We start from the raw sequence: 27856 nt of genomic DNA on the forward strand, positions 1-27856 counted from the left end.
TTGTGTTTTTCTCAATGTCTTTTTATTGACCATTGAACCGAGTGTACCGATATCAGTTATACGAGACGGGCCGAAGCGGAACACAAACAACCACGGCGGACGGCCTGCGACGGATACGCAGCAACCGAGTCACTTTTCTGAAATCTCTTCAAAGTAAGAAAAATGAGTAAGGCCTCCACAAAGTCACCTAATCACGGTATTTAAATAGCATCACTTTTTTTTTTTCCTTTGAATCTGAAAGAAACGAGTCAAACGACACAGACGACTACTTGGCAACGTGATCAACGGATGTAGTACAAGTGCTTCATTCTGTATTTTTTTTTTTTATATACACACCTGACATTTACAGTGGTAGAACCTGAAGCGTTCTGTGTCCTCGTTCCCAGAGACAAAAAAAAGGTCCAGTCTCAAACGTCCGTTCACATCAGGCTTCCCGGCCACGACACGATGGTCAACGTGATTCTTCCCCGAAGTTCCTTGAGGAGACGTACCAACGCCATGTGGGTCATGCCCCACGTACTCTTCCCGTTCACCTCCAGCAAGATGTCGCCGCACCTACAAACGGACACGTGGGTAAATAATCGGACGGCGAAAATCCCCACGCCGGTCTTACCTTATCCCGCCGTCATTGTAGGCTGGCGTGCCCTTAACGATAGAGCGTATAAAAAAGTACTGGTTGCAGTTGACTTCCTCCTGGCCCCCCACAATGCTGAACCCCAGGCTGCCCGACATGCTCCGTCGCAGCACGATGTCCTTACAGCCGTACAAGTGCCTGCGGGATAAAGCCGAGGGCGGGACGCTGTCTTTGAATGGACATTTTTGGGGTCATTGTGTCATCGCACATGGACGTATTGGCATAATAACATCGGAGCCAGACAGCCTCTGTTGTTGCCTTTAATTTGAGGTGTGAGTCGATGGGCTTTGATGGATTTTTGCTTTTCCGTTAGTCCCTGTTAGCATTGGAAGTTTACTGTCAAACGAAACACAGGCCTGCTAGCTTAATGCTAATTAGCATTGATGCAGTTTTAGCCATTTGAGCCATGAAGACAAATGTTTAGCAATAAATGTAGGAAGTACTCATCGACATACATTCTTTATCCTCCGTAGAATGGCCGTTTTTTGACTTTTATCACAAAGTGGTGTTTCAAACAACTTCTGCAATGACGAACCTGGGCAGCTGCAGCCACGACACCCACAGCGGGGAGTAGTCGTTGTTGGGCAGCGGGCTCTTGGAGCTGCTGTCGGGCGAGGACGCCAGGCAGGGCGGCAGCTCGCCCTCTGGCAGACCTTCATCGGGGGGTCGCATCTCCAGGACTTTGAGCACCACGGGCGAGGAGGTGTTCTTCAGATTGGCCACGGCTTCGCTCCGCGTCACCCCCGTCAGGTCCACGCCGTTCACGTTGAGCAAGATGTCGCCTGTGGGGGGGTGAGACGAGGGGAAGGGCGAGCTCTATGAAATATTACATAAATATAACGCGAGCGCCACCTGTGCGTTTGAAAAGAGCAAAAGGTGCTTTCGAGCTGCCAGTCAAAGGACAATTGCTGTGCGAGCATATGCAAATGCCATCATGAATATTTATTCAGCCTCCTGTTAAATTGTGGGTGAGATTGACTCGTTTAATCTAAAATGCACGAAAAAGTAGCTTTCGGCTTGGCTTAATCATGTCATGCATTTGTAAAGCAATGGTTGGACGAATGGAGTTAGTCATGAGATGATAATTATTAGGATTTCCTTCCACCCAAAAAATATTTTAAAAAAAAAGGAGGGTGAAAAAGCAAATGTCATCATCCCATAAAGAGAGATTCACACACAGGCTCAATGACATGATTAATATGCATTAAAGAGAGCCGAGTCAGCAAAATCTCCCTCGCCCGTGTTTTAAAGTGATTCCTTGGCCAGTTCCATTTCTTCCTGGTACTACGCTAACGCTTTCTTGGGTTGGAGATCATTTGCAGAGCGCTGAACCGCCGCCGCCGCCCGATTAACTTTCATAATTAAACGCGTGTTCGCCAATCGGTACACGGCAAGAATCCACCAGCAGTGCCCGCTGCAATTAAATTGTGCCAGACAGAGCACAACATTGAATTTCTTTTAATGATTATGTTCATCGCAGACTGACGGTACGGCTCACAAAACGGTGGAGCCTCATGTTACCTTTGCGTATGGAACCCTCCTGGCCGACAACTCCGTCGGGGTCCACGTTGGTGACGTAGATGGGCAGGTCCCACCCGCGGCTTGACATGCCACCGGCGACGGCCATGCCCAGCGAGTCGTACGGCTCCTTGCTCAGCGTCACCGTCTTCTCGTAGCAGGCGGGCTTCTGGTCCTGCGAGATTCGCGATCCATCAAGTCCACATTCACGTTTAGATATTGTATTTGAGTGTGAGCTGACCAGCAGTGTCTGCTCAATGTCCACCGGGGAATACGGCGGGGGGCCGTCCAGGGCCCACGGAGCTTCTTGGAGGATGTCGAGCGCGGGCAAGCAGACCTGGCGGGACACGATGAAGTGGACGCCTTCCTCGCTCGCCTGGCGAAAGCACGTAAGCTTTGTAATGATGGTTCGGCTAATTTCCGTTAGCTCGTCGATGAGGGTTTGCATTACAGGTTAGCATTAAGCTAAAAGGTTATGATGAAAAGCCTTATTATTTTCATCCTTTTTGATCGACTCTACCCTAATTTGCATTTGCCGTCCGGTGACCTCCCACGCACTTCTTCACACTTTTGCCTGACGACTAACCGACTGTTTCTGTCTCATTACCTCCTCCGAGAGTCGCCCTAGTCTCTGCAGCACAGCGCTCGGTTCCTTAATAAGCCAGACCCGAGCCCATTATTGCCTTAATTGGCCTGATTTAATTTCAGGCCCGCTGGCTGTTAATCTGTCAGAAAGTGCCAGCTCGGGAAGACCAATAGGGAGTACCCGGTAGAGCCAGTCAGTCAGAACTTCAGGCCCGAAGACCCTGAACAACTTAACGGCAATTAACCGCCATTTGGCAAGAAACGACAACTGGCCGAGGCCTTTCATACTGCTTGCAAACAGAACAATACTGCCGTTGTTCAATTCCCAGTTGAGCAAATGAACACCTTCCTTTTTTTCCCATGGCAAAAAGTAATTGATAGTAGGTCTAATTTAATCCAATTCTAAACACATTGCTAACCAAAACAGCAGCACCCACCAATTCATGTTCCCTTCACCGACCTGTATGAGCAGAGCAGCATGTTCCGGAGCTCCGTAACGCAGATCGTGTCCATTGATGGCCAGCACGCGGTCTCCGACCCACAGCTGTCCGTCACGCGCCGCCAGGCCGCCCTCCAGCAGGTCAAAGATGTAGAGGCCGGGCTCCTCGGGCCGCCGCACCAGCTTGATGCCCAGCTGCTCGTCAGGCGCGCTTTTGCTCAGCACCACGTGAACGTTGTCGTCCCGGAAGGGGTGCTGATGTGGCGGCCCGTGCGACGGGTGGCCCCCGGCGACGCTGGCCATGTGCGGGTGGCGGTAGCGGTGGTGCTGTTCCCGGACGATGGTGAGGCGCAGGAGCTGGCACGGCTGCTTGAGGGTGGCCACGGCGTAGCAGTGGGACACGTTGCTGATGTCGATGCCGTTCACCTGATCAAAATCGGCAAACGTACGACATTGTCGTTATTTTCAATGAATCCCTCGATTATTAAAATAACGGTGATACCTTGAGGATCATGTCCCCGGGGAGCAGCCGGCCATCTCGGGCGATGACCCCCTCCCTGTAGATGTCTTGAATGAGGATGCGCACCAGCGGCGTCTCGTTGCCGCCGACGATGCTGATGGCGAGCGGCTCGGTCGGATCCGCCCGCGTGATTTTGATACTGGTCACTTCCCCGTCGGGGATCAAGTGGTGGAGCTGAGGCAGAGCCAACACTGAGGGAAGAAGAAAAGTTTGAGTGCAGCTGTACTTTGCAAAGAAATCAAAAGCCAAGTTAAACAGGAGAGAAGTTTGAGAAGATGGCGGAGCAGCTGTCTCGACTCCCTCAGGTTACTCAAACAAAACGCTAGGAGCCAAGAAAAAGCAAAAAGGCGCTTGGCCTGTTGTCCTCGCTTGATGTTTGTGCAATTAGTCACCTACATCTGTACGCAATGTGCTTGGGAACGAGCTCCAACTACAAATCAGTGTTGTTGTTGTTGCAAAATGGAGCGTTTTCCAAGCACTGATTGGGAAGAAAAAAAGACATCCTTCATTTCACTGTGCGTGCAGCGCTGCAATTTCGAAACGTATTTATCATCACGATTCGACTTTTTCAAATCTTGCATCCCACAAGGAACATATTGCGTTAACAAAAACAGCGCAGCTCAGCCTCTGCGAGTGATGTCATTTGCTTGATTTTGGACATTCCTAAAAACTGGGCTTCACTGCATCCCAAAAAATGAATTGTTAGTTTTATCCAATCGAGACAACTCAGCGTGACAGAAGTGGATTTTGGCCCGCCGCCACGAGCCCTCGACCACCAAAATGATGCATCCCTGCTTTTAGTTATTGTTTCGAGATGAAAAATGGCTTCTGGTCCCTCCGCGGCGTGTAGTCGGTCGTGTTACGCTTTTGCCGTTTCCAGAGTCAATATTTTGACAGCGTATTGCTTCAAGATGGTTAGCGCACGGTACTATATCGGCCAGGACTGTGAGGCAGACGTTCTGACCACTTGTCCACCGTGTCGCTCTGTCTACAAAGTCAAAGATACACATGTCCCAGTTCAAGTTAATTATCAGCTAATGGGTCCAGCAGGTAGCACGTGGCTTCCTCCCCGGGGACATTCCGTCAAAGTAACTGACAAAGGAAGACGTTTCTGCGCCAGATCCCGCGGCTGTCCGAAAGCGCCTCGGGCGAACGCTCTCCCCCACGTCCTGATTCCGCCTCCCGCGACCAACTCTTACGCAACGTGCAGCTGAATTATTAAAAGGAACATCTGCTTGGGCTCGGAGCCGTGTCACCGTCCTTGTTTCAGCTGGGGGAGCGTCACAAATACACTTCGGGGAATCGTAAAGTGCACATGAGGCAGTTCTCTCTCTGGGCTCTTTGCTGGCCAGTTGTGGTCACCTCCACTGGCTTTTTTAAAAACATATTAGCTGTCCTAATATAAATGTTTCAGCACATTTACTTTACCAATGGTGAGGAAATTTTGTCTGTACAATGTCGTGGGAGATTCTCAGTTCCCAAAAGACACGTTTAATTCGGTTTTAATAATAATATGCATGTGAATCTGGTTATATTGTGTGTCTACCTGTGTTGCTCCACCGTTAGTGGCATTTGCGATTATGTTGGCTAAAACAAAGTTAATTGTTTTGTTGTTGTTGTTTTGACAGTCAACAAGTAAGAGTGGCACTAAACAACTTCGACCTTGTTTTATACAACCACTATTTTATACAAAAGAAATTCCTGGCAATCTCCATAATTGGCTCAAAACGACCACACAAAATCTCAAAGCGTAATAAAATCCAACAAGGCCTGAGGAATGGGATTAAATGGTATCCATTGCTGCATAACAAGCAAAAAGATTCTAAAAGGTACTCCTCGCTATGCCGTACCTCCTTGTGGCACGCTGGAATTCCTGGCATTGTCCCGTTCTTCCAAGGTCTCATGGTTGACGGCAGTGCCGCTCTTGGTCCTCCGCAGGACGCTGAACGCCCGGTTGAGCCTTCGGAAAGAACGACTCCGCACTGGAAAAGGCAGTTTGAAGAGTGAGGCTGAGTGGGACTTTATAGACACCAGGAGACAACATGCCCGGACATGTCTGCAAAGGTTTGCACCTGATTGGTTAACCGCAAATCCTGAAATAGATTTTAAACCCTTGGAGGATACATTGTGGAAGTCCCAAAAATACACATTTGTAATTAGCCGACTCGATTTGTGCTGTGCTTGCGTAACGATAACATCCTCATCCCCATGTTGATGCTCATATTGAAGGGGGAGAACTCTGAGATGTTTGGGCTTCAAATATGACGTAGGTCTTGGAACTTTTAGGACACACTTTTTGTAACATTATTTGGCTTAGTATGATTTTTCTAAAGTTTAAGAAAAACTTTCAAAAGCAAAAAGCGTAACCTCCCCGCCCCCCACATCACTCACCGCTCCCTAGCCGCCCTGCACGGAGCGGAGGAGATGCGATGGCTCCTGACAGCCGCATTATTCTTTAAAAGCTGCGGTGGCTGCTGGCCGTGACAGCTTGCTCAGCGCTGGTGACGCGCACGATAAAGTGCTGCTCGACGTCATTTGGAGTCCCCCATGACTGAACGCTCGACTTATGGGTGGGGACTTTTGACGGCGTTCAGGTGGGAAATGTTGTCACTTCAAACGCATGCTAGCACTGGCTATATTTAAACTCCATCAACTTTGCGACGTAATGTGCTTATTGGGCAAAACAGTGATTTATCTATCGCTTGTAACCAAGATCGGAGACCCCTGGAAATGGCTAAAAGGACCTCGAAATGGAAATGAAAGACTTTGTCAAGATGTGTAACTCACACTCACTCTTCTTGCTGCTGCAGCGGGCCGCCAGGCTGCCGGTGCTGCCCGACTGGCTGTGTTCTTCCATGCTGGCGTCGAAGGCCGGGTTGACCAGACCCGCCTCGTCCGACAGCAGGGCCACGGCGCCGGACGCCGGGCCGTCGCCGGGCAACGTGGCGATGGTGAGTTCCGACGTGCTGTCGGTGCACTCGCCCTCTTGAGAGCGTCGCTTCCTGTCCGCCGAGAGTCCATAGTGAGAAGCGCCTTTACACCTTAATCGAAAAAGAGGGGGGGGGGGTCGTGTCAGACGATATGTCGGACAAATTATGCGTGGGTGATATTTTCATGAATCTTTTGTTATGAATAATGTGTCCAAGAAGCTGCTCTGGGTAAAAGTCAATAAATTCGCGAGGGGGAATTGAAAAGGTCACTGCCATGGTGTTCTCGTGCAGTATTTTCAAAAAGTTAAATGCTAGTTAAGGAAGATAAGATTGAGCTGGTAAAAACGAATGAAATAAGATAATACAAAATAACCAGTCTCTGTACACAATTAAGATACCGAAATTCACCTTATCCACGCAAATTGGTACACATTCTTACCATTAAAGGTAATTGAATCCGGTGACCAGCAGTGGGCGTCATTGAGTCCTTTTTTTCAACAATAGTCGACAATTGTTACAAAAACGAACAATTTCCAAATGTCCTAATAAACCACACATTTCGATTTGCCTTCCGATCGCGATCAAACCAGAAAGACCGAAACAAGAAGTGACATCTGTCGATACGACGTCATCAATGACACAATTTAAAAAAAAAAACGTTAACAAATTAGATTCGAAGATCATTATGTAATCAGTCAACTTCTAACTAACTTAAAGGAGAAATAGGTATAAAAAAACTAACTATTGCCTTCAGTGCAACACAATCACAGTAAAAAAAAAATTATGTAGTTTAGGGGTCCCAAATACTCCCAAGACAAATACGACAGACAACCACAGTGCAAACAGATTTTTCAAAGCCAGGTAGCAGAATGCCAGCAAATCCATTTTCCCCCTCCATCTACTTTTCATCTGAGACAGAAAATAGCTCCGCCTCGCCTCCCTCCACTCGTCTCTGCGGAGCCATCAGCGTGGACATTAACTGGGCCGTAATGAGCTGGATCAAACCCAACCTCGGAGAAGAAAAATCCATTCTCTGAGCCCAAGGAAGGGGGGTAAAAAAAAAAGAATCAAAAATAAGACAAAGCGAAGGCCTGCAGAGAACTGGCTGACCTGACTGTGTCCAAATTTCACTCGGGAAAAAAATGATCCTTTGCCTCTACATATCACTGACATCTTTTACTTTCAGTTACAGATCACACAGCAAGGTGGAAGGAGCTTTACACAAAGCCCCCCCCCCCCTTTCCCGAGTCGCCATCGATCGCATCGAGCCGCCGCACTCTTACGTAACACTGCCGGGGCCTGCTTCCGAGAGTTATTCCTGCTCGTTCAGTTAGTAAATTGAATGCCATCAAGCATGTCGCTGCGGCAACATGGAAGTTAACCTGCTAAAGTGGTTGAATAGAGCAATGTGTCAATCCACTTCAGAGAAAGTGGGGGGTGCCAGTGCAGTCTCGATGGTCCGTAGGACACAAGCAGCAGGGAAACGTCTTTAGCAGAGGCGTTTCTGTCACTGGCGGAGCGAGGGTTTCTTTCTTGGAGGAGCAATGGATATCTCAGGGTGTTCGCAAAACTAAACAAATCTTCAAAACAATGCCGATGAAGATTTATTAAGTCCCCCTTGGGGGATGAGTGGAAATTTAAAAAAAAAAACATCCCAGAAAGAAAAATGGCAACCATCAATCTTCCTTGGCACCTGGAGGTCCAAGCATATTTCAAATTCAGGGGAGGTCAGTGCCCTCGCGGCAACCCCATTAGCGCCACCACTGTCTTAATTTATGAATATAGTCCTTAAGTAGGATATATGGAAAAATACTGAAATTTTACATTTACGCTTTATATACTTACATTCTTTTATTTTATTACAAATCCTTTTTCCTACTCATCAAAAACATGGCAAAAAACAAAAGAGTCTATTTTGGTGGGCCGGATCCGACGAATCGAAATTCTCTTCATTTCAAAGCTCGCGGAATGAGCTAAACTGGTGTGAAGAAATTTGCATAATATGTCTTGAACAGGCAAAGAGAATATATTTAGTGACACTTCACAAGGAAAATCAGCTTCACAGCACAGTTGGTGCTTGTTTGAAGTGAAAATGCGTTTATTAATAACTTTGTCTTGTTTTTTTAAGGGGACGGGGTCTTTCAAGCAGTCATATTGATGTCTACATTTTGTTTATATATATATATATATTTTAGCGAGAAAAGCATGACTGACTGAATGGTGTCTGCCGCTGCAGGATGGATGCCGGCGAAGATTGCCAGTCACTTTGAGATATTTTAATTTTCCCTCCGTTATGCCGCACTAAAATAAACATCTGCGCGACAAACATCATTGTTCGTCTCCCCCAAGGCAGTTCAGCGGATGCTTGTTATTAGCGCCGCCGTATCCTCGGCCGGCCTCGTCCTCGCATCATTCCTCAGATGCTGGACGGGATGAGACGCGAAAGATACCCGGCGCCCGGTCTCCAAGTGCAGTCACAATTACCCACAATGCTCTGGGGCGTGCCTGGATGTGACACAAACTGCCATATTCTTGCGCTGGGAAATAAACACCCGGCTCACAAGTCATCAAAGCCTGCAAGACTCTGCAATCCTCTTTGGGGCGCGAATGGATTATCCGTACTAACCCACATACTCTCCGCTCCCTGGCTGACGACCGACACCGTGTCGCAAATTAACCCCCCCCCCTCCACACACACACACACTATACACTAACCACCACCGCAGCTGTCGAGATGACGGCGGCTCAAAAGAGTCGCATTCTCACAACCCGCAGGAAGGCCTGGAAGGTTGTTTAGAGACGAGAAAATCTCTCATCTGTCCACCATTACAGATGTAAAATCTAAAAAGGAGAAAATGCCGTTTATCATTGTAGAAACAAGTCAAATATAAAATAAGAGAAGATTTTACACCATTATGGAGAGCCAATTACTATTCATTTAATGCCATTTTAAGGAAAATGTTGGGGGACATTTTATATCTTAAAGTATTATCGGTATCGGTGCTTGGTATCGGTATCGGCGACAACAACAGAGTTCTCGCCCTGGTGTCGGAAAAATATTGGAATTGTGTTGCTTGAAGCGTTGGCCAATGTTGTGCCAATTCTCCATTTCTGCATCAAAATGTTGACTGTGGCAATTAGCAGCTACGAAACAAAGAGCTGCGTAAGCTGCCAAGACACGAGGCCATCGTACTTGTTTCCCTCTAGCGAATACGCTTCACGTTATCTTTCCACATGTCATCACCTTAAAATATTTGCGTCTTTTGTCTGCCGCCCGTCGACAACGAATCGACACGCAAATCCTCTAAGAGCACTCCGCCGCTTCCCCCGTCTCAAATTGATCGATCGTAAAAATCAACGGACGTCGTTGCCAATTTAAGACTCTGACAGCCAATTTTCCCAAGCGCTGGGAAAATACATCAACGACACCTGACACGTAAAAAGCTGAGTGGGGGTGAAATAAATAAAATAAAATAAAGGGGGGGGGGGAAAAACATCTGCGGTGTCTCTGCCAGCCCAGAGGACGCCTGCGGCTATTTCTCACGGAAGAATGTGCAAAAAACAATGAGAAGGAATTTGCATGGGAGAATCCGCCAACAGGAACTCCAATGCAGATAGAAAAACGGCGCAGTACTGTGCAGAAAAATCGAAACCCAAATTTTGTCCTAGGTTAGTTTTTTTCATCACGCGCTCGACTCGGCAATGCAGCAGATGCTCAAAGTTGCGCCGGAACGGCTCTCGGGAGTGATAACGGCGGCGTAATCCCGTTAATGGCGAATTAGAGAGGTGTTTATCAGAAGGAGGCGTGTCGATCGGATCCGCATGTCGGTCCCATCTGCTGCACGGGATGCAGCACGACCCAAATACAAAAAAAAAGCAGTGTGTGCTGTCTATTTTTCTTTGCAAGGCGCAGAGCAGATTTGGCGCGCTGGGTCAACTGAGTCATGGCTTTCCCGCCCAATCAATAGGTCCAATCATGAGAGGAGCTGGCCTCCTGATCGCACTGGAAGCCATCGTGATCGCACGAATCTCAGTCCGCTATGTGAACCGATCCGCTCGAGGCAGTTTGTCAGCATCCACTGTATTCTTTTGTCACGATGATTTTGTCCACCTCAACCGTGGCCAATTTCCCTGACCTGAACTGTTGTAATCCTCTCAGGCCCATACTTGGGGCTCCATCCCTACCTCACGTGACTCAGTGACCCCCCCACGTGCTGCCAGGCGGCCAACCCTGACCCCGAAGCCTCGGCGCTGACTCGCGTGAGGGATTAACGCCGGGCGCCGCTTGTCACTTACGCTGTTGCAGACGAGCCAAAAAGGAGCGATGAGGAAAGGCCGACATTTGCAGGCGGGGAGGGGGTGGGGGGGTCAACAGATTTAACCTTCTTAAACCATCTGGGTGATAAAAAGCCCTCGAATGATTCAGGAGCTGATATTAAAGCATTTGGGAGGAAATACGGAGAAGTTTATTGACGAGCCCGGCTCTCCTTTCCCACTCGCCAGGGCGTCGGAAACAAAACGACGGCTTAAACCGAGGTGATATAACGAGGGTACAAACGACGTCACTCCTCGTCTGACCCGCCGCATGAATAAGTGAACGCAGCATGCATGATTCAGATGCCCTGCGTGTGCGCACACGTCTGTTCTACGTCAGCAAGCGACATTAACTTGGATTCTTTGATTCATTTATGAGAGCTGGAATCGATCCACTCAACTGCATGAGATTCAAACTAGCTGAGGTGTCGGGTGACGGATTACATAAGGCCTTAGCCGTCCATACGTCGGGATAGAACGAGACGGGGGCCCGGACAAAAAGTCTAATTAGTTGAGCGATTGAGTCATGAGGTGCTCAGAGCCTTTGACTCGGAACTTCTGCCGTGAAATCAGTGACTCGTACAGTTGGGATGTAGCTAGCGCGTGCCTTCCGGGTTGCTAATCCCGTTAGGGTGCGTCCAGGCTGAAGCGTGATCAAACACCATGCAGATGCGGCATGAAGGGTGGAGAAGACGTTGGGAGAGAAAACTCACTTTGATTTTTTTTTTTTTTTTGGGGGGGTTTACTTACATTAAACCACAGCCCTGTAGATGGCGCTAATCCACAAACAGTGGACTATTTAACGGAGCGAAACGATGTCGGTCAGCACGGAAGACGAAGAAAAATACAACGCGACCACGCTCTCCGGCCAACCGGAAAAACACGACGTCCGCGTTTGTCCGTCATCATGGAGCGCTGTCACGAGAGGCGGACGCTTCCCATCGTCGACTGTGACGATTTGCCCCTAAGCTCGCCGCGCTCCAACTGACCCACATACAGTAAGTGGGCACTATTAGAAGCCAAGCGGGCGTATGTGCGGGCAGATGGAGGAGAAAAAAAACACGGGACGTGACCTTCTACCCTCTCGTCTAATGTCATCTGACGGTCGACTGAGTGGACTTCTTGGGAAACGGGCGGGGTACACGGCCGGACTCCCATCCAAGGGCATAAAAAACCTTGATAGGAGTTTGCTAACATTTGGTGAAATAATTTGGAGGTGATTTGTCAGGAAAAGGAATTTTGCTAATAAATCAGGGGTGTCAAAGTCTGGCCCGTGGGCCACTTTTGGCCTGGAGTGTAATTATATTTGGCCCGCGAAGGGAAATTGTGCATCGACTTTAAGTGTCAATACTAGAATTGCAAATTGTCTTCACTTTTGAAAAAATAGAGCTGTTGCTAGCAATTTTTATTACCATTCTTTTTTTTTTTTTGAACAGTTCTTACTAGTCCCTACTACTAGTAAATCTGACACCCCTGTAATAAATCCTCCATTTATATTAATATTGTGTCTCGTCATTCGGGTCACAGGTGAGCTGGACCATGATCAGTATTCACGAGCCCATCATGGCTGATTGGGTAAGAATCTGGGTCCACCTTGGACTTTTTTGCCAGCCTTTCGCAGGACTCATTTACAAACAGTCCTTAATGAAGCTAATGTCAATTTTTTGGGGGGACAATATTTAAGGAAGAGTACGCATGCAAAAACAGGGAGCGAAGTTTCAAAGCCCAAATCTCCAGACGTCTTATCCACTCTTTCAGCGTGGAACCCAAATGTGCATTTTGTTATGAAAACTCGTTAAGCTGCCGTGTTGATTAAAAGCGCAACATCAAGGCTGGCTCGGTGGCAGTTTTGTGGTTCTCTGCAGCATCCAAAGAGTCCTGGAGAGCACAATGCGCTAGCTGCAGACGTCTACGATGTGCGCCCCCCCCCCGCTTGTCGGCACGTATGGCCGGGAGGATATTTGAGGCTAAACACATTGTTTCCACACAATCATGGATGAGTGGTGCGGAATGGGAGGAGGATGGGATGGGGGGTGGGGCAGGTCAGGTGGGGTGTTGTTGATGTTATGGTTTGACGGCATGAGGGGTTTTGTACTCACAGCTCGGAATAGAGGATGTGGAGGTTGCCCAAATTGTCAGTGTAGTTGGCCGGGCTGAGCCAAGGCAGAACCAGCAGCAACAGAGCTTTCATGGTCACCTCCTTCCCTTCCCTTCCCTGCTCTGCTGGCTCCTCGCCGCGCTCTTCTGGCTCCCTCTTCGTTTTCTTCTACTACTCCCCACCACCCCCCAGCGCAACCACCCTCCTGCCCACCCCCCTCCTCGTCTTCCTCTTCCACCTTCACTACTTTACACTAGACCCCCACCCCCAAGCTAACCCCCACCGCATCTCCCGTATCTCTCCAGAATGAATCCTTGCCGTCCCGCAGAGCCGGACAGGTTGCTCCTCTGCCTCAAGCCGGCCAGAGGACGCTGGAGGAAGAAGAAGAAGAAGATGAAAAAGAAGAGGGTCCCGCTATGGTTACAGGAGGGAGAAGACAAAGTGCAGGGAGAAGAAAAAGGAGGAAGGTGGCACATTGGGACTACAATCGGAGATGTGCAGCCGCCCCCCCCTCCCCTCCCTCGTTTAATCTGCTCTGGGCAGCGGCCAGTTGTAAGAGGATTTGTGCTCGTGTGTGTTTGTCTCCATCCCCGTTTGTGTGTTGGAGACAAGAGCGCAGGCTGTGACTTATACTGCAGCAGAAACCAATGAGGAGGAGGGAGGGTGCTGGTGGTGAGATGGAGCGGACCAAATTGAGACAGGAGGAGGGGGGGGGGCTACCTGCTACGTTGCTTCCATTGGCTCTTCCCTCACACACATCCACCGACATCGAGTCCAACGCACACACGTGCACAACCTCTGCATTGGCCTACGAAGGGGAGGAGAGAAAGCGGGAGGACGAGGAAATCACCCCTGCCCCCCCCTCGATGGACCACTCGCTGTGCATCGGATTGGTGTGACGGTTGGAATGAACCTGCCTACTTTATCAAGTAGATGTGCTAAAGAGCCTGCGGGAGTCAAACACAAGAGAGAATCAAAGTGCAAAAAAAGATGGGAGCTGCTGTGCGGCGTTTTTATCTTCTTACCAGTAAAGCAAAATAGTGCAATGGAACCCCATTTTAATGAAAAGAAAATGGAGCCCAGTTTGCTACTAAAGTTGCCATTTTAATTGCGAAACTTAAAGCAATTGAATTTTGTCAGCTAACAACACTGGCTGATTTAGTTTTTAATGATCTGAAATATCACACAGGCCCCATCTCATGCCGCGTAAATAAACGAGGCCGCGTGGACGTGCTTTGGTTACGCAACGTTTTCTTGCCCTATTTGAAGAGTCCGCAGGGTATACGCGGCGAAATGGAAATTACGACGGGACGCGCTTTGCGTGCGGAAAGCCACGAGGTCCCTGGAGGAGTCATTTAATAGGTTTCTACATTAAGGCTCCAGAACGTTTCACGTCTCAAATTTCCTTGTTAATTTCCCACCCACGGCGGCCGATTATTACTTTGCCGCAATAATCATCCCGCCGTCTTGCTATATTACGATCACTTTGAGTGAATAAGATTTGAATTGAATCATCACAGTTCAGTAACACATCATTTGGCGTTCTATTCGCCCGCTGATTAACTTTGACCGAGCTTTTTCTTTGGATTGAAACGACATGGTTCCCTAATAAAGTGTTCGACTGCGGTGCTGTGCGCACCGCTGCCAACTCGCAGCCAAACGAAATGAACCCGAATTCCAAGCAAGTCCCGACATGATCAACCGTCAATGCCGGCGGCGAGAACCGACGGCGTCCATTTTGCATGTGTTTGTGCCTTGAATAACTATTCATCAACACTCTGATACCAAGCAGGATTCAACAAGCGTGAAAGCAGCAATGCGACCAGATGGCGCGGCACGGCACGGCGGTCTCAACCATGACAACATTTGAATCGCTGCCAGATTGCTCCCTGACCATGTTGCCAGCCCCTCCCCACTGTGGGAAGTGTGGCGGGGGGTGTCATACGCAAGAACGGTTTATAATTACTTCCTATTCCGAGTTACCGTGAGAATCCGTCTCCCCCACCACATAGCGACGAGCACAACAATGTGATAAGAGGAGATAAACATGCTAGCATTAGCTGCTAGTGCTAACCCCACGCTCGTCACTCGCTAGCTGATTGCCACGCTCAAAGTTGTCAAAGTAGCCAAAACTTTCTCAAAAACGTTTCAAGGTACATCGTGCTTTTGTTTAAATAATCAAAGATCCGGAATTACAACGCAACTTTTTGCCCCGTTTCTAAATTTAAAGCTTCTTTGGAAAAAGTGGTCCCATCTCATGCACCCAGGGGAAGAAACAACAATCACAAAGACCAAAAGATTTTTTTTCTTTTTCAACAAACGGTGTCTGAGCCTCTGTGGCTCTGCCGCTCGTGTGCGCTAATCTTGCTGAGATGCACTAATCATGTCTGAGGCCTTCGGGCTAGCCTAGCGCTAATGAGCGTTAATGAAAACACGGGCCGACCGAGAGGAAATCAAAACACAGTGCTCTTAATGTTGGATAAACACAGTGGGCTGTGTTGGTTTGGATGAACGTTTTCCCTTTTGGGCACAGAAGCCAGAATTTGGTAATTTAGAGTAAAGTGGGTAGTTGGAGGTAAAAAAGAAAGTATGCTGAAAAGGCAGGACACATTTTGTTTGTATGTATGAGCCCTAAATGTTTGCTGCAAAGGCCTTGTGATAGTCTCATCCTCCTTACCTGCTTTTGATGTGGTCCTCCACGTCACATCGGGCCAGGACTTGAGTGCAGTGATCCTTGAAGGGGCAAACCACAGTCAGCTTGTCCAGCAGCTTGTGCACCAGCAGGCTGGGCTTCCTGCAGCTCTGCAGCATGAGCGGTGCGCGGCACACCGGACAGAAGTCGCTCTCCAGCAGGAAGCTGGTGAGGCACTCCTGACAGTAGGTGTGCCCGCAAGGCGTGTCCAACGGCCGGATGAGCGGCTGCAGGCAGATGTGGCACATCAGGTCGGTGTCCACCTCTTCTTTGTAAATGTACTCGTGGTTCTCCTCTAGCTGGTGGCTGTGGCCGCACGAGGCGCACAGGTCTTCTCGCGGCGACTGACGGCCTGAATCCACCGAGGGAACGAAGGGAGGTGGCTCGTCCTCCGTCGCCCCGGCAGGTCCCGGCTGCCCACTGAAAATGTTTCGGAGTCAAAGAATTAGAAGCCAGATTCATATCTTGCCAGCTTGCCTATTTTGCAACCTGTTGTTCACGTGGTCCTCCAGGTCACCAGGGTTCTGGACTTGAGTCACAGCCACGTCGTCCGGCATTGTGTTCATCCGCAGACTACCTTCCTTGAAGTTCCGCGACAGGGGCTCGCGGCACGTCGGGCAAAGGTTGCTCTCCAACGAGTAGCTGGCGAGACACGCCTGACAGTGGGTGTGTCCGCACGGCGAGTCTGACTCTCGGTCCAGCGGCTGCTGGCACGTTTGGCAAAAGGGGTCTTCGAGAGGCGGAGCCGAGGCCTCCGCCATTGTGAGTCGAGGCTGAAGCTCCGTTTAGATCCGATGAGGCGGACAGAAGTGGGACACGTCGGGGTTAGCTAGAAAAAGAATATATCGATCAAAGATGAAATGTTGAGTGGTTGACCAAATCGGACCAGCACCACATTGAGGAAGTGAACTCGATCCACAGCGTGAACACCAATAACCCAAAATAAAATAATAATGGATTTACATCCAGAAGTTTCTCATAACATGTACACAGCTAGCATGCTAATTCTCTCTGTTGTGTTGCTACTCAGACTTACGTCATTCAGAAAACAGGCCACGAGCAGATGGCTCAGTCAGACAAACGTCACCTTGGCAACGGGCATCTCGATGGGGTTCAGACAACGGGATGCCATTCGGTTTCGGGACTTGTTTGCAACTTTGCGCCACATTGTCATCATTACACATTCAACAGTCAACAGGAAATGTATCAACTGTCAAAATTATAGCTTTATTTGATGACGCGTAAAAAGGCCAAATAGGATTTTCCATGTTTGGATTCAATTGCTGCCAAATGTGCAAACGGGATTCCGTCCAGATTGAACCTAAAAAGCTTTAAGCCCGCAGATCAAGATATTTTTAGTTTAATCGTCACCGTGGAACGGATGACAAAAGAAATATTTTATTAAAAAAAAAAAAAAAAAGGAGGCATGCACATGGCGACACGCGTGCCTTCACAAAGCGCACACACCCCCACCGGTTGTTCAACTTGAACTCCCGACGTTTAATCAATAACTCAGCCCTCTAAGTAATCACACCTTGCTTTGTTTTGTTGATAACAAAAACGATGGAAAGCCTCTTGGCGTGACAGGCTCATGTTTCATTTTGTTTCGGAGCGTACACGTTTATGCTTCGCCCTCTTTCGTTGTGTGTGTGCTGTGTGGATAATTATTTCAGCCCAGATCGTTCAAGTATTCTGCTCAAGTGGGAAAAAGCAACCGCATATTTGTTTTTCTTAGGTTAACAGATCTGAGGCGGTGATCTGAAACGCACAAGTTCATCGTGTTATGCCGTGTCAGCTAATTTTTCAAATAAGTGGAGAGCAAAGAGCAATTAAGCCACACTTCACTTTGCTAAAATAGCAGCGGCGAGTACTTGGTGGTTAAGAGGTACAATTTTCCATTGTTCTGGAGAAGACGCTGGTATTTATGGTGCCCAGAAATTTCCCAGGGTGATGCGAAATGATGCGCAGATGCAGGTAAACACAGGAAGCAGATAAGAACGCGGAAAAATGATGCTAACGAGGTGCCGTAAGCAGCTAGCATCTGAGATCAACGTGGAGACGCCTTCAAAATACAACGCAAAACCAAATTCCGTTGAAAGTGCATTTTTTTTTTCTGCTAACTTGGCAGCTCTCCTTGGACATGAAACTAAACATTTACCCGACGCAACAAATTAACATCAGGGATGCCAAAAGGCGATATAGTCACTTTTTTTGTTCAGGCATGTTGTTGAATCATAGAAAATTCCAGGAAGGTAGTTTTTTTTTTTTTTTTTACCGAACGCCCTCAGGTTTATCTATTTCCACGGTAAACCAGACTTGCCTGAACATGAAAATGAAGATGTAGTGTTTTTTTTTTTTTTTTTTTTTACCAAACGCCCTCAGTCTATCTATTTCCACGGTAAACCAGACTTGCCTCAACATAAAAATGAAGATGCAGTGTTTTTTTTTTTGTTGTTGTTGTTTTTTTTAAACGTGTGCGCCTGTCCCCAAATTTAGAGCCTTTAAAATGATACAAAAGGGCTTCAGGGAGGATTTTAAAGCAAGCACAGCCTGCCTGTCTATTCAGGTACGGAATGTAAAGGAATGACTGCTTTGCGTGAACCTTTCAAGAACCTTAGCGTAACCTATGAAATCACAGCATTGTGTAGCAAACATGCACAATGTCAACATGAACAAAGCAAACCAGAATCAGAAAGCATTTGGAACAACTTCAATCAACTTGTCTTGAATAGTAACACACATAAAAAAAATACTTACATGACTTCATGAAGAGTGCAGTTCACCTGGACAGGTAGAATGTCGTAACACTAAACCGCAGAACAATGGGACAGAAGGAGGGACTTTGTCCCCGTCCGCCCGAGTCGGTCGGGAAACCAGCAGTGCTGCTCTTCGGGGGAATTCTCCAACCTGCGAGGACGCTCACCTGAGGCAGGCCAAGGTGAGTGTGAAGCAGGAAGTGGCGGGGCAGACGGGGGTGTGGCGAGTGATACTGTAAAAAAGAAAAAAAAAAGTGAGTGAGTGAGAAACCAGACAAACTTGATCACCCAGCAGGGGACCGAGGGAAAAAAGAAACAGAGGTGAACGTTTTGGTTAGACAACACCGAGAGATCAGTTTGGAAAACAGGAAAAGGAGGAGTTTGTGGTGTTTCAAATTTGCTATAAAAAAAAAGTGTATATAGAGACATTTTCTTTTAGAAAGAGAAATCATTATAACTTATACTTAAAAAAACGTTCAACTTTCTCTCTTATTATTTGAACATTCAGAATTCCTACTTAGGGTAATAACACCTAACCTAATTTGTTAGCCCGTCTATGCTGATTTACATTGTTTGTTAGCAATAAGCTAAACCTGCAAGTCAAAGCAAAAACAAGGGACTGTCTTTAAAAATAATACAATACGACTATTTATTACATTTATTAGAAATTGGTGGTTTCCCCCCAGTATGATGCTTAGGTTTCATTTGGAAGGTGAAGCGCAATTGTCACATGCGTTAATTACACCTCAGCTATTGTCTATTAATAGTCGCTGCTTATGTTCCAGCCTTTGTTTTCTGTACCTTTAGAAAAATAGTGTTTTTTTTTGTGTGTAAAGCTGACAACTAATTCTATTTGAAGATGTACTTTCCCTCTCTGGTCGTGACACCCTCGAAACACATAAGCATCTAGGTGTGAGTCAGCCATTGACGCAAACACAGCTGAATCATGGCTGCAACAGAGCGGCGTGTTGTGGCAGTTTTTATGCAACACGTACGGCTAGAGCAAAATATCAAATTTCTGTTTTTCATCAAGAATGAAACTCTTTTACGATCTAATTTGCATCAACGAGGCTAGGTAATTTCACTCCCGCTCCGTACCAATGGCTGTATTGAAGGATTCGTCAGTCTGATGGTGTCTACTTTTGACCCAGGGAGGAGTGTCAAAATTTTCGTGTTTGTGAACACTCTCACGCGTGGGTAGCGCCACTTGTTTGGCAATTTGTCACCTGCCACGGCGAAGAAAAGAAGGGTATTTGTACCCGTGGGACAGGACAGATGCTAAGTAAGATGGAGTGTCGGAGGCACCAAGAAGAGACGGGCGGTTATATCGAGATCCGTTTTTAAGCGTCCAACGGTGGTCGGAAGGCCTCGGGAGAGAGCTAACGACAGGCTGCAAATGAAGATGAATCCGGCTAATTTCTCGGGGTGTCAGAAACGCAGCTTTGATCGTGTAGCGTTGCCAGCTAGCCGCGGAAAAAAGGCAGACGGTTCTTTTGAAATTTGGGGGGGGTCATTCCCATGGTGCAGACGTTGAGACTCGTCGAGGTAAATAAGTTCGTCTGTCACCATGGTAACATACTGCTAGCGCATCGTATCGACGTCCACCTCACTTTGGCGTGTCGCCGAGGCGAAGCGCGACTGCCCTCGATGGAACGGCGGCTTTTTCGAAGTCGGCCTGCTGAGTGAATTACGTCGCCGCCTTAGAAGTGAAGCATTACGCCTCGGGGCTCACTTTCACAAAATGGCGAGGATCTGGAATCATGGACGCGAAAAATGGGACTGAAGGGATGCTTTGTTTTTTTGTTGAATGCTTTACAAATCTGCAAACACAGGCTAAGCGAATGAATTACATACATTGTTATTTTAGTTCAATCCTGAAAGTCATGCATTTTAATTGAAATGGTGAGTAGTTTTTTTTTTTACTCAACTCAACTCTGATGGAATCATTCTTGATCTCACTCGTTAGCATCACCAGAGCATCGCAGCAGAAACAATCTTCCGTAACCTGAGGGCTTGGACTCAATAGGTAGCGCGGAGATTAGAATGAGAAGTGAACGATGGTGCAAATGTGCCTAATTACAGGAATCAAAACGGACGTGAGAGCCACTCAGGTGGCTTTTGTCCTCTCACCCTTCGCCCCCTCCTTGACCTCCCCCGTGGCGGTTCTATGACGCCAAGCGAACATGGAGGATGGAAATGGAGGAGGGGGGCTCAGACAGAAATAAACGCTGACCTATTATGAACGCGCTTGCAAAACACTAACTCAACTGCATTAACATAATCTTTTTGCTGTGTTTTATGGGATTATCATTTATAAAAAATCCAATGTTCCCTACTTGCCCTTTACTGTCAAATGAGGCAAAATCACTCAAGCGTATTCCAAATCTAATTAGCTGTGGTGGCTTCTGCAAAAAAAAAAAGGGATGGCTCATATCTCAAAATAATCAACCATCAATGCTGATTCTGAAGCCCCTGGGCAGATTAGATTACCATAGCAACATAGGGAATGAAATCTGATTGGACGAGAACAGTTCCTGTGCAGCCAAGACAGTGCTTCTCAAATAGTGGGGCGCGCCCCCCTTGGGGGGCGCCGTGCTATACCTGGGGGGGCGCGTGTGACCCTGGGGAACAGGCTTTTTTTTTGCAGTACTAGAATAAAGTGTAATTGCGCATCTTCCCAGCAGGGGGCAGTGGCGCTCTCATTGTTACTTCTATGACGTTTGCGACAGTGCAACATTTTACGACTTACAAGACAAGTTAAGAAAGTCACGTTGGGGAGGGGGGGGGCGCGAATAGTTTTCTTCTTGCTAGGGGGGGGCGTAACAGAAAATAATTGAGAAGCACTGAGCCAAGAGAAGCACAATAAAAGGAAGTTGGGAATATTTGAATACAGAACAAATTCTAGAATTTAAGTTGTAAACATATTGTAGCGCAAAAGTAGGCCTTACTGACTGGCTTTGACAGCTAAATAGGGTTTGTGACTAACTAAAACGGGCCCTAAAATGTGCGCTAATCCCATTTGTGGTGCTCCTAATACTAAAAGACCGCATGCTAACAATGAAGCGGAAACGGAGACATAATGAAGTGGATCGATAAGTCGATTGAAGGAGAAAGGAGAAGGCGGTCATATAAACCTGCTAACAGGCCGCCTGGGAGCTGCGCGCACACACATATTGCACACACGGCGCATTCAAAAGAAAGAGGATGACTTCATCTAAAAATGTGCAGTAGGAGTTGATATTATTCATTCCCTGTGTGTCATTTTCGTCAAAGCGTCAGTTGTTATGCTAAATTATTCAAATGCTAACGGCTGACAGCGAGGGCGTTATGTAACATGGCGGGCGGAACAAATGGCGCGTGCACGCTATTGATTTGTGTGTGTGTACATATGAGCGAATAATTAAAAAGAATGAATCACATTTTATTAGAATTAATTTAGTACGTTTTGTTTTGATTATTTGTACTTTTCATTGAATTACATAATGTAAAATTATTCTTAATTAGGAATTTAAAAAAAAAAAAAGATTCACTTATGACAACATCCAGGTCGGTTCCCAGGGCAACCGGCAGCGCCGCAAATTGATACACTAGCGAGCAGCGGCACACTATTTAGCGGTAATGAGCCTGTGACACCAATGAGTGCGGGTGCAGCATCTCCATCCGGCACAGTAAAGGGGGCGCATCAATATTACTTACATGGACACTGACCTTTAACCGAGACATTTTCCGGTGTCCGAGCCCAGCTGGCGCCGACGGCGTCGCTCCGGGGCCTCGCTGACACACCAACATCTGATGGAAAAACAAAGGCCAAAAAGCACAAGATGCAGAAATTAATATTTGAGTATTTACAGTCTACTCACACTGCCCCCTACAGGACTGGAGTGTGACAGCACCATCAAATGACATCAGCTTGTCAGAACTTCCTTCTATTACCACACCCTTACATAACACCCACATGTATAGAATACAGTATACGAGATTTTTTTCCTTCATGTCAGAGCTCACTTTGAAGACGACGTCCCGCCGCAATGCGACCCCGTGAGGCGGCATGCGTGGCGGAATGTTAAAAAGGCAATTTGGCTCAGTGCTTTTATTTAACGAGAAAAAAATAAAATAAACAGACCTTTTCAAAGCGAGCTGTCCTTCAAACGGAACATTAGCAGTCTGCTGTGGTTGTAAAGCAAGATCCAGTCGCACAATGGAAGCAAGTCTTACTTTGAATCATGTAAAGTATTCTAGCTTCATGCAGTGGGTACTTTAATTTCTTTAGTGCTGTCTTATGAAAAGAAACCGTGGCGTCAACGTAAACACAAGAGGTCACGCGGCAGGCTTGGCGGCGGCGCACGCTGACCCGCGGGGCGACCCGAAGGACGAAAGGTGCCGACCATCCATCACGGGCCCGACGTGGCCAAGGTGAGCGCTTGTGACGGGGCCGCACGCCGAGAGGATGAGACGGACGGCGGCGAGAGACAGGGTCAAAGGTTAAAACTGTTCCCACAGTAGCAAGGGGGGGCAGGGGGATGGGCCTGTTGGTCATGTCGTTAACCCACTCGTGAAACGTGTGATTCGTTAGAAAGGAAAAGTATGTTTAGCTTGCGCGTTTTCAGAATTGCATGCTAGTATTTAAAAAATGGGACTGTACCATTTTCTATTCTGGGGAAGGGGGGGGGATTATCATGATTTAAACAGAAAAAATAATGAAGAACAAAATAGGAAAGGTTTTTGTAAAGTTGTCAGAATGTCTCATCCTTGAGAAGTTACGTTAATTTTATGGTCTATTTCTTTTAGTTAAAAAAAAATCTGTCAGACTTTTAATCCATTTTTTCCTGAGCAGAGAGCAAAAGTTGTGTTTCTTGTTTCGTGTCCTCATGTTCCCGCTGTCGCCTCGAATGCTGACCCCCTTCCCCCCCTGTCCACCGCCCCCAAACTGCTCCATCAGATGAGAGCACTCCTGCAGTGTTGTGACTTTAAGGCAGGGCCGCTATCAGACGTTTCACCCCCGAGCGATCGATGGCAACGTACCAGAGGGCTGTTTATCGCCTTCCTGCATGCTTCTTATCACCCGGTTAGGCGAGCGAGCAAGTGAGCGAGCGAGCGAGCGAAGAGAACACCTTGTTCGTGCAGGTTGTTGCTTTTTAATCCGGGGCACACTGCCTCGCCACCTTTGGAATTGCCACCGTCCAACTTTGACACCCAGGAGATTAACGGCGCGTGGCCTAAAGGGAGCAGATGGGGTGGGGGGGGGGGGGGGTTTAGGTAGAAAAGTATTGTTAGCAAAGTTATGGGTGTGCAGCACAATTAAGGTTACGGGAAATGAAATAACATTGCTAGTTTAAAAACATTTTTTTCCTGGAAATATTTTGACTGTTTTCTTCAAATTTTTTGGGTTAGTAAACACTTCAACTAAATTCTCAAAATATTTGTTTTCTCGATGATTTCCTCTATATTTTTTTCTATTCTTCTGTATTACAAAGTTTTCAAGAATTCTTGAAAGTGCCAGGGCTTTTTATTTTTTTCTCAAAATCATTACATTCCTGTCCACCATTTTGATCAACGCCAAATGTTACGCAATATCAAAGATGTCGTTTGGACGCATCCCTCATTAAGGCGAATTAAATGTATGCTCGCACTTCTGGAAAGCTCGGCGACGTTCCATGCTAGCGGCGACGAATGAATAATGTAAAAGCGTTATGAATATACATCAGCTCCAGTGTAACTCGGAGGGAAATCCCAAGTGTTCTAATCGTTGTTCTATTAATACAGCAGCAGAGTTCTCATTTCGGCTGCTTTTTCGACAAAAACACGTTTGGGTCTATTATATTGCCTACTAGTGGCCAAGGTGTGCATAGCAGAAAGAGCAGTACAATGTCTCAGAAATCAAACTTTTTTTTCCCTTTACATATATGACTTCAAATACATTTTAAAAATGCCAACGTTTGGTTTTTTTTCCTCATAAAAAACAAAAATGACTACAGTGATGGCCAGCACCGAATATTAACAATAACGATGAGTCAGTGTTTGCGCACACATCGGAGCGAAGGGTTACTAATAAGCGGCACTGAGTCACATGGGACACACTGCATGTGTGTGCGTGCGCGTGTATATGTATTCATAGCTCGCCGGGCTCTTTTATCTGCACGGCGGCCATGATCCACATGATGTAACCGCGCCATTGAAATATCATCAGTATACAGAACAGAGAGAAAGAAAGACAAGAAGCGGCATGCAGGCCCGGAAACAGAAGCGGAATATTCATTAGGCACTTGCATAAGCTCGGAGGTGCTTGATTTGTGTCGTTGTGAATCTTGTCCCTGTCGCACCACCGATTTGAAGGCCAACTTTGACCTTATTTGACTTTAACAATACATGCAATGAAAACACTGTCATGTGCATGCCAGACCAGCAGATGGCGATGTCACAAATTGAGCTGTGCGTCTATCTCGGGAAACACTTCATCTGTAAACGTGTAGATGTCGCAAATATTTACATTATTCAATCTCCGCTTGGTGCTTCCTCTCGTTCTCCCTGCGAGGTGACGGGCTGGGGATTCTCTCCAGACACTTTTATTAGACGTATTAAGGGAAGCTAAATATTTGCGCAAAGTATTCACGGAGGAAGTTCTAATGTTCTGTCAAACATTGGGTGCACGAGATGATTCAGTCTCGAATGGATGAATGAGAGCAAAAATCTTGTTCTCATTTTTCTTTCGCCATTCAGTTCTTCTTAAGCATCTCCTCGCCTTCCTGTGGACTAATATTTGTCTTTCTACCTCCTCCCTCCTCTATGAACATCTGGACCGAAGCTTTGCAGAAAGATAAACTTCCTTGGAGACTTTAGTGGCTCTTTGGTGCATGCGTGAACATCACAACCACGAGCGCACTGCTAGTCTTAGCATCGCTAGCTAACGCCTCATGCTAGTGGCGTAAGAGCATTTTTTGAGCTAACAATTGTATCATCTATAAAAAAGTTGATAATAATAATAAATATGGACATCTGCACTTCTTGACCAAAATAATTGGAACACCTGCACTAAGGGAAGCAAAAGGATAAAAGTGCTCTTATCTTGTACTTTCCAGCTGAAAGAAGCACAAACCAACCGGGGCTTCTACTTCCAGTCCAATTTCCAGCGAGTGATGAGAGTCATGATTGTTCTGCTTCTCGGGTCTGATTGAAGTCCTTTAAAAAGAAAGAAGGCACAATTGGTATGATGGTGGCGGGCAATTGGCGAGGGAGTCGCTGTTGGAAATCAGGATCAAGAGAAGGCCAGAGGCTACTCGGTAATCAGCCAATCAGGATTGGGAACCATCGGCAGACGCGGGCTGCTTCGTGACTGTCGGCAAAACGCACGAGTGCAGTCCTCGGGCACTCGCCCGTCGATATATCGCTGGATGAATCCTCAAACTAACCCAATGAAGGATGAGGAGAAACGACCTTGTCAATCAAGGGAAATGAAAGGAGATGGATGTGACCTAATGGCATGTCAAGTCCCCTCATGAGGTCTGGGAGGGCGTCCCCCTTGCCTTCTCGCCCCCGGCTTGACTGCTCTCCTTCCCCAGGGCCCCATCCTGCACTCCCCCGACATCTGGAGCCTGTTTAGCATCATCCACGCGCCGTGACACTGGTCAGAAAAATGACAAGAATCTGTACTGTTTGTGCATGAAGTTTTTTTTTTTGCAGAAGGCTCCGTTCTTCTACATTAACTACAAATTGATTCATGAGTTTGGGTAAGATGCAGTAAAACCACAGAACGAAAATGAAAAGTATCTGCTGAATTCATTTTGGCATAGTTCTTAGGCAAAGAGATGGTGCCAAAGCTCTACTTTTGTCCAAATGAACTCTTAAAATCACTTGATGGCGGCAAAGCATGACTTTTATCCAAATGAAACCCCTCAACTTGATGTTTATTCGTTTTTTTTAGTTGCCTATTACGATCACTGAGTTTTAAAAGTCTGTCAGTTCATTTTTAATGGCGTCTGTGTGTGCGAATGTGCGTGCACGGTGTTTACACAAAGCTGCCACAATCTGTCTGTGAAAGTCTTTGCCGCCGACAGATTTTTCACGCTGGTCAATCAGCGGATGAGCTCGCTAATTCTTTGTGTGTGTGTGTGTGAGTGTGTGTGTGATGACCTCGGCCCTTTTTTGCCTGTGGGAAACTCACTCACGGGCCTGGACAACATTGCGGAGTGATCACAACCTGAGATCTACCCTGATGGTGTTATTTTTGCTGAGTCATGGAGTTCAGAAATAGATAAAAATCAGGTGTTTAAAAAAAAATAAAAAATGTTTTTCATGTTCAATGATTCTCCAACTAAAAATGACAGCAACATCCTGAATTTAAATCCTTTCCTCCATGTGACGTCAAATGTTTAAAAGCATATAAAACACTGACATGCTGACAGGCAAACAGGGTGACAATGGCTGTTGTCTTAGCGAGGGAGGGGGGGAGTTGAGGAGCCCCCAGGTACACCCCCCGCCTAAAGGATTAACCTGTCATTAGATGGCTAAATGACATTTTCCTCAGTCCCCGCAGGAAATCATTTAACAATTCAATGAGCCGCAACAGAGAAAAACACAGCTGATGTCTGGGAGCAAAAGGAAAAAGTTGCTCTAATGCCGCAAATAATGAAACATTTTTCAAATTGAAAATTAGTTTTAGTCGATATAGCTAACAAAGATTTTCATATGAACAATGTTTTGTTTTATGGTATATTTTTTCCCATTAGTGCTACATCATGAGGAATTTAAAATTAAATAATTATTAATTAACTGTTGCATTATATTTATTTATTCCATATTACTAACATGTCTAAATGCACTCATAGCAAAATCTACTAATTTAATCAAATAAAAGACCTTTAAGCTCTGCTGCCAGTGACAGAGATGAAGTTCCGGCAGGGGCAGATAGAGGGCAGCGTTTGCCTTTTCAATTTGCTGAGGTACCAAAAGACGAGCAAAGTGTCATTTCAAATGAAGCACATTTGTTTGCATTCCAAACCAAACCTTTTATTGCCACCCTTTGCGACGTGAGAACCCCCCCCCCCCGCCCTCCTTTGTTGTCGCCTCTAAGAATGATGACTTTTTTTTAGTGTAATTGGCACTCTTGTACCTTTGTGTCCCGTGAAGAACATCTTGTGAAGAACGTCTCAAGACAAGGCCCCCGAGTGGATGCGTCTCGAGTGACGAGTGCTGTTGTAAGCGGCCTCATTTGCTCCCTGTGAAAACCACACACACACATGCCGCACACATTTTCACACATATTTCCATCTTTTATTCTCAAATGACTTCTAAAAACTTGCTGCGTTGACTGACAGCATTTACGAAGTCACTTCCTGTTTTTCATTTGCTCCGGATGTTAAAAAGGGGAGGCGTT

At 46.8% G+C, this 27856-nt stretch overlaps 1 protein-coding gene across 3 annotated transcripts; it reads right to left on the reverse strand.

The window, feature by feature from the left end:
• Positions 1 to 27814, reverse strand: lnx1 (ligand of numb-protein X 1). 3 transcript variants are annotated; one of them, XM_061297546.1, is made up of 16 exons: positions 27593 to 27814; positions 25584 to 25662; positions 23598 to 23702; positions 22195 to 22275; positions 18488 to 18719; positions 16220 to 16559; positions 15716 to 16150; positions 6484 to 6737; positions 5547 to 5678; positions 3679 to 3887; positions 3198 to 3602; positions 2394 to 2528; positions 2156 to 2327; positions 1170 to 1416; positions 614 to 772; positions 1 to 555 (listed from the first exon to the last, which is right to left on the reverse strand). In XM_061297546.1, the coding sequence occupies exons 6-16, from the start codon at positions 16489 to 16491 to the stop codon at positions 420 to 422; spliced, it is 2556 nt and encodes an 851-aa protein (XP_061153530.1). In that variant the 5' UTR covers positions 16492 to 16559; positions 18488 to 18719; positions 22195 to 22275; positions 23598 to 23702; positions 25584 to 25662; positions 27593 to 27814; the 3' UTR covers positions 1 to 419. The 3 variants fall into 3 exon arrangements, with proteins under 3 accessions (XP_061153530.1, XP_061153531.1, XP_061153532.1); XM_061297547.1 differs by lacking the exons at positions 25584 to 25662; positions 27593 to 27814 and having other exon boundaries at positions 22183 to 22275; positions 23598 to 23725; XM_061297548.1 differs by lacking the exons at positions 25584 to 25662; positions 27593 to 27814 and having other exon boundaries at positions 6490 to 6737; positions 23598 to 23724.
• Between the last annotated feature and the right edge of the window lie 42 nt (positions 27815 to 27856).

Source organism: Syngnathus typhle, linkage group LG14 (assembly GCF_033458585.1).
Source record: "Syngnathus typhle isolate RoL2023-S1 ecotype Sweden linkage group LG14, RoL_Styp_1.0, whole genome shotgun sequence".
Taxonomy (NCBI): Eukaryota; Metazoa; Chordata; class Actinopteri; order Syngnathiformes; family Syngnathidae; genus Syngnathus; species Syngnathus typhle.